Source organism: Herpailurus yagouaroundi, unplaced genomic scaffold (assembly GCF_014898765.1).
Source record: "Herpailurus yagouaroundi ecotype Mexico unplaced genomic scaffold, PumYag 182, whole genome shotgun sequence".
NCBI classification, from domain to species: Eukaryota; Metazoa; Chordata; class Mammalia; order Carnivora; family Felidae; genus Herpailurus; species Herpailurus yagouaroundi.
Window position 1 is genome coordinate 26,258,250 of NW_024412413.1, and position 12,029 is coordinate 26,270,278.

General features: G+C 45.5%; 1 protein-coding gene across 14 annotated transcripts in view; it reads left to right on the forward strand.

Annotated features, from left to right (window-relative positions):
• The window catches only part of TMCC3 (transmembrane and coiled-coil domain family 3), a 329,048-nt gene that overhangs the window by 277,766 nt on the left and 39,253 nt on the right, over positions 1 to 12,029 (forward strand). For 12 of the 14 annotated variants that reach the window (XM_040491211.1, XM_040491215.1, XM_040491212.1 and 9 more), the window contains 3 exons: positions 732 to 1,648; positions 5,007 to 5,142; positions 10,415 to 11,675. In XM_040491211.1, coding sequence (XP_040347145.1) covers positions 732 to 1,648; positions 5,007 to 5,142; positions 10,415 to 10,717 — 1,356 coding nt within the window. In that variant the 3' untranslated portion in view covers positions 10,718 to 11,675. Of the gene's footprint in view, positions 1 to 731; positions 1,649 to 5,006; positions 5,143 to 10,414; positions 11,676 to 12,029 lie in introns of those variants that run through there. The other 2 variants (XM_040491209.1, XM_040491221.1) reach the window with 1 other exon arrangement.

Here is a 12,029-nt window from a genome sequence, read left to right on the forward strand (position 1 = left end):
TTCCCTTTCCCTTTCCCTTTCCCTTTCCCTTTCCCTTTCCCTTTCCCGGCACAAACCTATGGTGCTCAGTGATACTTTGCACTTCTTCCCCAGGTGGCCCTTGAGTGAGAAAGCCATTTCACAGGGTATTATCACTTGCTGTTCTTTTTTTTTTTTAATCACTTCTGTTGTGGTTGGGTTATTTCCACCTGTACACACTGTCCCGTTACTCAGTAAAATTAATCTTGCATCATATTATCCCATCACATCTGCTTAATGATTCCAGTAAGAAAATAATTTCTTGTGTTGATGAATGTACCTGCTGGAACTTTTCCCTCATTCTGCTTCTTAAGCGATTGAGGTCTGAACTGGATGCATTTCCCACAGTGTCGAAATTCACCGTGCGTGGAGCATGGCAGGCACCCTAGTTACCTGGGCATTTGGGGAAACTAGGACTGAGGGTAACCTTGTCCCATTATGCATTTTCCACCCTGGCAACTGACAATTACATGTAATGAGACAAAACATTGGAAGCCCTGGGAAACCTGAATCTCATAGTACACATGGATGCAGGAAGGAGTTGGGCTGTCCTCTGTTCAACTGGGAGAATAGTAGGGAGTTTTTATCTTAGGAATACTTGCAGTTTAAAGATCTGGGACCTGAAGTATGTCTGTAGTGTGTGCCCAGATTCTATCACAGTAACTGTGCCTTTGCCTTCAAGTCTTCAAGTGCTTCCTCCCTGTCTCTTTCAGGTAGAGCGACATGACATGAACACCCTAAGCCTGCCCCTGAACATTCGCCGAGGGGGGTCCGACACCAACCTCAACTTTGACGTACCGGATGGCATCCTGGACTTCCACAAGGTCAAACTCAGTGCGGACAGCCTGAAGCAAAAAATTCTGAAGGTGACAGAGCAGATCAAAATCGAGCAGACGTCCCGCGACGGCAATGTTGCAGAGTATCTGAAACTAGTCAACAGCGCAGACAAGCAGCAGGCGGGCCGCATCAAGCAAGTCTTTGAGAAGAAGAATCAGAAGTCCGCTCACTCCATTGCCCAGCTTCAGAAGAAGTTAGAACAGTATCATAGAAAGCTCAGGGAGATCGAGCAGAATGGAGCCTCCAGAAGCGCAAAGGACATTGCCAAAGACAACCTGAAGGACGTGCCGCACTCCCTGAAAGATGCCCACGCGAAGTCTCGAACTGCTCCCCACGGCACGGAGTGCGGTAAATCGGGCATGCCGGGCGTGTCCCTCACCCCGCCCGTGTTCGTCTTCAATAAGTCCAGGGAGTTTGCCAACCTGATCCGGAATAAGTTTGGCAGCGCCGATAACATCGCTCACTTAAAAAATTCCCTGGAGGAATTTAGGCCTGAAGGGAGTCCGCGGGCCTATGGGGGCAGCGCCACCATTGTGAACAAACCCAAGTACGGCAGCGATGACGAGTGTTCGAGTGGCACGTCGGGCTCCGCCGACAGTAACGGAAACCAGTCCTTCGGGGCCAGCGGAGCCGGCACGCTGGACAGCCAGGGCAAGCTCACCATGATCCTGGAGGAGCTGAGGGAGATCAAGGACACCCAGGCACAGCTGGCCGAGGACATCGAGGCGCTGAAGGTGCAGTTTAAGAGAGAATACGGTTTTATTTCTCAGACGCTGCAAGAGGAGAGATACAGGTATGTCAGACTGTTCTCTTGGAATTCTTCTAGAAGCATGACCTACTAAGTGCAGAGAGATTGCTTGGAAGTGACACGCTCATGGTTGTGTTTTCCATGAATATGGATGTGGATCAAAAAAACATTTAAAATCAGTAGTGTTTTCCATACTTCGTGATTCTAAACTTTATAGTTTGTGACGTACAGGTTGATACTTCAGAGAGAGTTGTGTGAGTCTGTTAAAATGTCGCTATATAGTCTGTAGCTTATGTGCACATGGGAGTTCCTTCTTAAGCTCCAGTAGACTTCTGTCATAAAGTTTTGTTACACTAATTCATAGGTCTGTATTTTATTTTCCTCCATGATAACTGTCAAGTAAATGACCCATTGTATGGTTGGGGAACCTGGGTGACTCAGTTAGCTAAGCGTCCTACTTCGGCTCAGGTCATAATTTCGCGGTTTGTGAGTTTGAGCCCACATCAGGTCAGCACAGAACCCACTTCGGATCCTCTGTCTACCTCTCTCTCTGCCCCTCCCCTGCACGCGTATGGTCTCTGTTTCTGTCTCTCTCAAAAATAATAAATAACCATTTTAAAAAGAAATCACTGCATTGTTCAACAAGGTAGATTTTCTTTGGCACATTAATCTTCAAGTTTTTATATAGTGTACATTTTTTTTATGTACGATATTTTGCTTACTAAACTTTTCACCATAAATAAAGAGTTTTCAAAAGAAATCTTAAGAGTAAAGTATAAATTCAAATCTTGTGGGTTATATTAGCTAATTTTATTTTTTTATATTAGCTCATCTTTTTAAAGTTTATTTATTTTGAGAGGGAGAGCACATGCACAAGTGGGGGAGGGACAGAGAGAAGGAGAGACAGAATCCCAAGCAGGCTCCACGCTGTCAGTGCAGAGCTCCATGCAGGGCTCAAACCCACGAACTATGAGATCATCGCCTGAGCCGAGATCAAGAGTCCAATGCATAACTGACTGCGCCGCCCAGGCACCCCTATATTAGCTACTTCTAAAAGGTATTTATAGGCTAGATTTTATGTGCCTATAACTAATTAATAAAAATATTAATAAGAAGTGATTTTCTACTATTTCTCAGTAAAAAGATTCCCCAAAGTTTTTGTTTTGTTTTGCTTTTTTAAGATTTTAAGTAATCTCTGTACTAGTGTGGGGCTTGAACCCACAACCCTGAGATCAAGAATCACATGCTTGCTATCAACTGAGCCAGCCAGGCGCCCCCAAAATTGTGGTTGTTTGTTTTGTTTTTGTTTTTAGTCAAAACGAACATGTTAACTTATAAAAATGTAGAGAAAAAGTTAAATGCCCATGGAACACCTGGGTGGCTCAGTCAGTTAAGCGTCCAAGTTTGGCTCAGGTCCTGATCTGGTGGTTCGTGAGTTTAAGCCCTGCATCAGGCTCTGTGCTGACAGTTCAGAGCCCAGAGCCTGCTTCGGATTCTGTGTCTCTCTTTCTCTGCCCCTGCCCAGCTCACATGCTGTCTTGTCTCTCTTTCTCTCAAAAATAAATAAAAATTTTAAAAATTAAAAAAATATTAAAAGCCCATTACATACTGTAAGGTTAAACTTTAAATTTAACTTACATACTTTATATCTCAAAATGGTTTTAAATGTATTAATTTGTAAATGTGGCTTTTTTCAGCTCTTATATTCTATGAAACCATTTTTTAAAACTTTCAGCATACATCTTTGACTCTAGTGTCTTTCTCACATAACTATTTTTGAGTCACAGGTTTTCCAGAAAATACTGACTTCAATTCCATCTGAATAGTTCGGGATATACTACTCTTTAGATCCAAATTTTATTCCAACTCACAAATACCCACTTATATAAATTTAGGGTAGTTTCCTCATTTGTCGTGTAGTTATGTTTGTGATTGTCCAAGGGTTAGCCTCTGACTGTATTGTTTGCTGTAAGAGATCTTTAAAAGGCTTTTACGCCAACATTGGGTACCTATGAAGTCCTATCTGAGAATAATTATTAAATTTTCATTAAATTACTTTCTTTTAAGAGTATTTATTTTTGAGAGAGAGAGAGAGCATGAGCGAGCGTGTGGGGGAGGGGCAGAGAGAGAGGGAGACACAGAATCTGAAGCAGGCTCCAGGCTCTGAGCTGTCAGCACAGAGCCCGAAATGGGGCTCAATCTCACGAACTGTGAGATCATGACCTCAGCCAAAGTCGGACATTTAACCGACTGAGCCACCCAGGAACCCCTGCATGAAATTACTTTTTGATCTCACTTTTTTTCTTGAGGTATAGTTGACGTATAATCTGTCTCCCTCCCTCTTGTCTCTCTCTCATATGATTCTGTCAGGTGACCTATATAAGCATCTAACACTGACATTGATAGAAGTCATTTCAGGCTAATGCATTACCCAAATAGTGCTTCCTGTTTTCAAATAAACATGCTAAGTTTTCAAATATAAGACAAATCCCTCTTCTTTGAGGGAAATGGGAGGTGGGAATGACAATCTTTGTTCTTCTGTTACTCAAGATTTGGACTTTTGGAAATGCCACTTGTAAGTCATTTATAATTTCTTTCTTTAAAAATGTTTTTTTTTAAGTTTATTTATTTTTGAGAGAGAGAGAGAGAGAGAGAGGGAGAGGGAGTGCCTGAGTGGGGCAGGGGCCAGAAAAAGGGAGACAGAAGATCCGAAGTAGGCTCCATGCAGGGAGCACAGAGCCCAACGCCAGGCTTGAACTCACAAACCATGAGATCATGACCTGAGATCATGACAAGTTGGCCGCTTAACTGACTGAGCCACCCAGGCTCCCTATAATTTCTAATGAGTTTAATGTTTTTATCAGCACTAAGTTCCAAGAATTGAAGCATGTTTTCAGAATCAGAGTATGCCTTGGGAAATGGAGTTAACTCTAGTGTAGAAGTTGGTTCTTTCCTTACGGGCTCTCAAGCCATGCCTGCGAACCAGAAGGTGCTGTGCAGGCAGAAGGGGGGGAGGGGGGACACCAGCAGGTCCTTGTCTTGAGCCGGACCCCAGACAGCCCTCCCTGTCCATTGACCGGCACTGGTGAGTGCATCAGGCCTGTTGTGTCGTCACCGCAACGCCTCCTTACAGCAGCCCTTTTGGGCAATTCTTACTATTTTCCCCATTTCTCAGCTTGTCTGATGAGGTGGGGAAGCCAACTTCGGTGTGTGTGAAACCTCAGGAGTGAGGACGCAGAAGGTAATGTGGCAGAGACCAGTGCTTTTAGCTGGAATTCACGGTTAGCCAAAAGCATGTTCCCTGTAGCTGGACGTATTCTTTTGGAAGCATAGTCTTCTGGGGAATGAAAACCAGGAGACCTTTGAAGTGTCACACTCAGAATCAGCTCCTGTCTTTGCAAAGGTACGAGCGACTGGAAGACCAGCTGCACGACCTGACGGATCTGCATCAGCACGAGACAGCCAACCTGAAGCAGGAGCTGGCCAGCATCGAGGAGAAGGTGGCCTACCAGGCCTATGAGCGCTCACGGGACATCCAGGTACCGTTCCCTTCGCCGTCGGGCACTCAATGCGGGCTCTTCCCAGCCTTTAAGTCGTTCAACGAACTCTAAATGCATTATCCCATAAACCCGACAGGATTCCTGGCACGTGCAGCAAAATGTTTTCTCTGCACAAACATTCTCTACCTTATTAACCCCATTAGCTCGTGTTCTAGGTGTCTCTGTGTAGTTATTTTGATTAACAAATATTTATTATCTACCCAAGCCCATCGCCTATAACCTCTCCTCCCTCCCCGCCCCCTCCACCACCCCTACCAAAATTGCAAAACTTTTTAAATATGAGGCAAACCTTGCCTTCAAGAAGCTTACTGACTAGATGGGGAGTCAGGATTGGGTAACCTGCCAAACGGCTCAAGCAAACATGAACAGGGGCCAAATTATGTGATCCAGACAGTAAAAGCCACAGGATTCAGACACACAGTGCCCAACAAGCTATGAACTGCTGGGACGGTTGGTCATTTTGCGGTCAGATACTAGATTTTAGTCCCAGGTCAGCCATTTACCAGTTATGTGACCCTGAGCAAGTCTTGGATATGTTTGCTCATCTGTAGACTAGGAATAGCTTGGATATTTGTAAGAATTTCAAGGACTTGAGTGCATACCATATACCATACATTAGCAGAGCACTTGCCATGTCTCCCAGAATTCTCTCTCCAGCTCCTCCTTACAATAACCCTTTCGGGCAGTTCTTAGTATTTTCCCCATTTCTCAGCTGTGGAGACTAAGGCAGAGAGGTTAAGTGACTTGGATGAGGTTTTGTGGACAGTCCTTGAATAATGAACGTGAATGAATGTCCAGAAAGGGTGGGACTTGGCAGGGATCGGTAAGATCTGGATGGATGGATGGATGGATGGATGGATGGATGGATGGATGGATGGGGTTGCTGAGTCAGTGTAAACAAAAGCACGTCTCAGGATTAATGTGATGGCAGCACTGTAGTGAAACAGCCCTAGTCTTCCTGAGTGCTTTTTTTTTTTTTCCTGCTACTAGAGGGTCTCTTTCTTTTCTTCTACTTTCACTGAGATAATTGACATACAACTTTGCATTAAAGTGTACAACATAATGATTTATAGAGAGAGAGAGCGCGAGCGCGCGCGCGCAAAATGATCGCCTAAGTGAGTTAACATCCATCACCTCACATAATTAACACATTGTTTTCTTGCGATGAGAATTTTTAAGACCTACTCTCTTAACAGCTTTCGAATACGTAATACAGTACTGTTAACTGTAGTCATCTGCGTTACACATTACATCCTCATAACTAGAAGTTTGGACCTTTTGACCACTTTCACCCATTTCCCCTACCCTCCACCCCTGCCTCTAGGAACCACCAATCTGTTCTTTGTTTCTATGAGTGTTTGTTTTTTCAATTCCACATATAAGTGAGATCATACAGCTTGTTTGTCTTCCTCCGTCTGACTCCTCACTTAGCATCATGCCGTCAGAGTCCATCCACAAGTGACACATGGCCGCATAATATTCCATTGTGTAGATGTGTACCACATTTCTTTATTCATCTGTTGATGGACTCAGGTTGTTCTGTGTCTTGGCTGTTATAAATAATGCTGCTGTGAATATGGGGGTTCTCTTCTAGAAACTGGTTTCATTTCTTTCGGGTATATACTCAAAAGTGGAATTGCTGGATCATAGGGAGTTCTAGGTTTCATTTTTTAAGGAATTTCTATATGTTTTCCATAGTGGCTGAAGCAATTTACATTCCTATTGATCTTCTTTTTTTCTTTTTTCAAAGTTTATTTATTTTTGAAAGAGAAAGGGAGAGAGGGACAGAGAGAGAGGGAGACAGAGAATCTCAAGCAGGCTCTTTCCTGTCTGTGCAGAGTCCGACATGGGGCTCGAACTCACAAACCGCGAGATCGTGACCTGAGCTGAAATGAAGAGTCAGACGCTTAACTGACTGAGGCACCCAGGGACCGTCATCATCTTTTTTAAAAAAGCAAAAAGGTAGGGGCACCTGGGTGCCTGAGTCGGTTAAGCATCCGACTCTTCATTTCAGCTCAGGTCATGATCTCACGGTTTGTGAGTTCGAGCCCCACGTCGGGCTCTGCACAGACAGGAAAGAGCCTGCTTGAGATTCTCTGTCTCCCTCTCTCTCTGCCCCTCCCCCACTCATGCTTACTTGTTTTCTCTCTCTCTCTCTCTCTCTCCCAAAATAAATAAACTTTACCAAAAAAAAAATAATTAAAAAGCAAGAAAGCACACTCTCCAAGTAGTGCTCAGCTCCATTTTTACGACTTGTCTTTGTAGGCAGTGGTGATTTTCTCCAGCCATACTTTATGAGGGAGAAAACTGAAACATAGAAAGGGAGATTTTTTTTCCCCCACAGTGTGTGAGCTGGAGTTTCAGCTGCCCACGTTTTGTTCTTCTCTGTGTCGCGGGCTGTGAGTCTATGCCAATCCCAGGCATCTACTTGGATGTTTCTGGGATCCAGAGCATCAGGCAGAGCTGGTGGGAAACCTTCTACCTCTGAGCACCGAGGTGTGGGAGACACTAGGGAGGTTTTGCCCTTGCTCTGGGTTAGGAGACTTAGCATCACCATTGACTGGTTTAAAGAATGTGACCCATTTAAATGTTAAGTGTTGCAGGGCGAACAGTGCAGTCAGTTTTATTAAAACATTCTGTTTTTAGAACATGTCTGCGATGCCACTGGATTATGTCTAAATATGTGGTTTTCTTATTTAGGGGATAGTTTGGGTTAGTGTTCTTTTTTCCTTTTCTTTTTTAAAAAAAAACATACTTTAAAGATGAACGAGTAAGATAAAGTGAGGGACTTCAGAAAGCGAGCTTCACTATATAGAGTAGTTCATTTGAACATTTTTCTGGTTTCGTCTCCAGCTCACAAATGCAAAGAGGACATCTGTGTGTGTGACTATAGAGTCTTCTTTGTTCAGACAGTGAGAGTCCTGGCTCTACCGCTTACCGTGTGACTCTGGATAAGTTAGCTCCCTGGGCCTCAGTTTCCTTATCTGTAAAATGGAAATCTCATCAGTGAGCTTCACCTCAAAAGGCTGTCAGGAGGATTAAATGGATAATATATATAAAGTACTTAAATCTTCCTGACACATAGCAGGCAGTCAAAAAATAAATGCCGGCCGTGTTTTCTGTTATATTGGTGAGGAGCCCTATTCCTCGGGGCTTTTCACAATCGGGCCCCCTCAAGTTCGTCTTCAGTTCACGTTTGTTTTGTTCGTACAGGCAGGGTTCTACAGTGGGAAGAGCTGCTACAGGTGAGGGTGGCTGTTGTCCACAGGGAGGCAAGGGTTTTACTGTTTTAAGAAATTGAGTTTTGTTTTATTAGAATTCCCAATTAAAACAGGCTTAAGGATAATTCAGTCAGTTCTCTGTCCTTGTCCCCAGTTAAGTTAAACACTGGATCCAAAGAAGTGCTAAGAATCACGGGGCCATCACTTAGTGGGTGCTGTAACTAAAATTCCTTGCAACTCACTACTTAATTTTCTTGGATCTTTCTTTTGGTAAAAAATTTGATAGCAGTTCCAAGGAATTCAGTTCTGGGATTAGTCTGTTTATATATGTAATGTGTGTACCCAATTAAAGATGAATGAATTTGCCAAAAATGTTGGTCTTTTGTCTTGTTCTGTCCGCTCTTCCCTGCCGCGTCTAAAAAAGAGGAGACCGTGAGCTCAAATAGTTGAAAAGAATTCGTGATCTCTGGGGCACGTGCCTGCTCTTTTAGGAGGCCAGCGCTTTTTTAGAATGTGAAAATCTGAAGGAGTTTTACCTTCTCTGTTGGTAACCCATGTCATGAAAGTTACTATAGTAACAGAGAACTCTGTTCTTTGGCCCATAGAGTATATTCAGCGGAAGAAAAGCGAATCAGTGTTACAGCTGTTATGGTTGTTTAAAACCTGACAAGATGGCTGTGTTGTAACCAAGCAAGCACATGTTGGTAAGCGAGTTAGACAGTAGGCTAGTGAACTGAAAAGGGGCTCGTTGTACCACCTCTAGTCAGGTCCTGTTCTCCTAAGAGGCACAGAGTTTCCTCTCATGAGCCTCATGCCTCCTTCCTGGCGCCTGTCTGCTCCCTGCTGCATGGCCGGCCCTTTGCTGGGGTAACAGCAGGTGGCCCAGTCCCCATCCTTGTGCAGCTGTGGTCTTCTGGTTGGGGGAGAGGGCTGGGGGAAACTTCACATCGTCCGATGGGGCTGGGACGGCTTCCCAGGTGGGACCTGAGAGGGGAGGGAGATCCACCGGTGAGGAGGGGAGGGAGTGGGGAACCAAACGTTTCAGGCTCAGTATATGCATGTACAAAGGCCCCGAACGTGCTCCTTTTCCAAACTTTAAAAAGCCAGCATGGCCAGAGCATGGTGAGTGGGACTGGGGGGTGGAGACTGGGAGGGGAGAGAAATGAGCCCCTAAAGATAGATGCTGTAGGTCGCATCGACACGGCTGGGGACGGATTAGCGGAAATGAGTGTCTGGTGGGAGGAACCGGCTGAGCCAGGTGCTGTTTTCCGAGGAAAGGAGCACCAGAAGGGAAACAGGACCGATGGCAGGTGCAGGAGAGGGTGCGGTATGTGAATCCGCACTTGGACATGTTGCATCCCAGGTGCTTCTGAGAAGCTCAGAGGGGGATGTCAAGGAGCCATGTAGATACATGAGTCAAACTCAGAGGAGGTGACTTGGCCAGAGAGACACTTGGGGTCCTCTGCGTCTTAGCGATTGAAGCCTTAGAAAGAACGAGCTCTGGGAAGGATGTGCAGCAGTGGATAGTGTCCTGAGTAACAGCATTCAGAGAGCAAGTGAGAGCCGAGTCGCCCGTGGTCAGTCCTGTCCCCATCCCTTCTCCCTTCATCCTCCACAGTCTATATAAGTGGATGCATACATCCACTGAGCAGTGGAAACAGGTACCACCTACTCCATGGCTGGGGGTAGTCGCCTGTCCCACAATGGCCTACCCCTCCTCTGGTTTGGTCCTGATGATACCAACGGATGCCACTAGTTTATGTGCTTTATTTCAACATACTTAACCGTAAGTCCCCGTTTATGGAATTTTATGGTTGTTCGTTCTGTCCGTGAATAACAGAATAAATGAGCCTTGGGATTCTCGTTTCCCTTCTTTGTCATCATCATCATCACTGTCAGCTTGGCTGTTGGAAGCTGCCTCAGCATCGAGTGTCCTGAGCCAGGGAGCTTCCGTGCACGTCCAAGCATGTGCTCACGTGTTGCCCATGGTCCCGACGGCGTGTGACCCTTGCTCTCCCTCTTGCCCACAGGAAGCCTTGGAATCCTGCCAGACTCGCATTTCTAAGCTGGAGCTCCACCAGCAAGAGCAGCAAGTCCTGCAGACAGACACCGTGAATGCCAAAGTGCTCCTGGGGAGGTGCATAAACGTGATCCTGGCCTTCATGACTGTCATCCTAGTGTGCGTGTCTACCATTGCCAAGTTTGTCTCGCCCATGATGAAGAGCCGCTTCCACATTCTCGGCACTTTCTTCGCCGTGACTCTTCTTGCGATATTTTGTAAAAACTGGGACCATATTCTGTGTGCCATAGAAAGGATCATAATACCCAGATGAAGCCGCGGGTTCCTCCTGTCTTCAGGTTCTTTCAGATTGATGTTTTAAAGAAAACTGTGCATCCTACCAAATTTTCAAATGAACGGGGTTGTGCTGACTAGAGGTGACCAGGCCTGGGCTGTGCATTGTAAATAACTACAGTTCCCTTCACACGGTAGTACTTGCCGGCTCAGTCCCCATCCTTAGCGAATGTGAATCCGTTTCAGAGCTCTCCCCACGTCGCTCACTGCCTTAATCACACCAGATCTTCTGCCCACCTGACTAGCCCAGCATGGCCAGCCTCTGGTTATTGAGCATTTGACATAATTAATGATCCAGAAGAAAAGGGATTTTAAGTCTCTGTCTCTCTCTTAAGTCTCTATCACAGTCGAGCTTCACTGTTGCTTGTGGTTGCATTTTTTCCCTGAGTCCTGTTAGCAGCAAGGATGTAGCAGCACTTGGGGAGGGGAAGTACACGCATTGGCCACGGTGAACCCTCGTGGCCTTTGAAAGTACAGAAAATCCTGTGTCATCCAGTCCACTTGTCCAGAGGACCCTAGGCCCCACCTGTTCCCAGTGTCCATAGCGGTCAGTCGTGCGTGACTCACAAGTAACACGGAAATCTTACGCCTGTTGATCCATCAGACGTCTGACTTAGATGTTTTGTCTTGCACTTTAAATGGTAAGATGCGAAGATTTATGAGTGGGGCTTTCACCTTCTAACATCCAGGGAGCCACACGTTGATTTTATCTGAAGTGGCCGTTGAATATCTTGCCTTCAAGCATGTAGAAATTCTTCCAAATCCCACGTCAAGCCATGGCTTGAACATTAGGGTCCAGTAAGCACTACTCTGGAGGTTTGTATTCCAGCACATCTTAATTGTGATAGACCCCCTGTGAGGATGTGATTCACTCTATTCCCTGGCTTGCGAGGGGTCGCAAATCTCACTCCACAAATGAAAACAAATGATGCTCGTGTCGTGGGGTTTTTGTTTTTCTTTAAGACAACAGAATTGTACTTTTATAAAGCGAAAGTGCACTGAGGTAGGCGCTCTGGAAGCAGGAGGGAAATAGGATGTGTGGTCTAATGGGGTGGCAGTTGGATCAGGGGGAGCAGTCGACCTGGATGGAGACTGAGAAGGTCCTCTTATGACCCTGTGAGACCAGCCGGAATCACATAGATTGATCCAGTGTCCAAGCGAAGGCTGTCTGTCACCTCTCGGGATCTTCCTGGAGACAAGGGCCCAGGTAATAGAGGGGCCGCACTTCTTCCCCTGAGGTGAAAGCATTCAGAAGTTAACATCCTCAACCTGTTTGAGGGATTCTACTCACT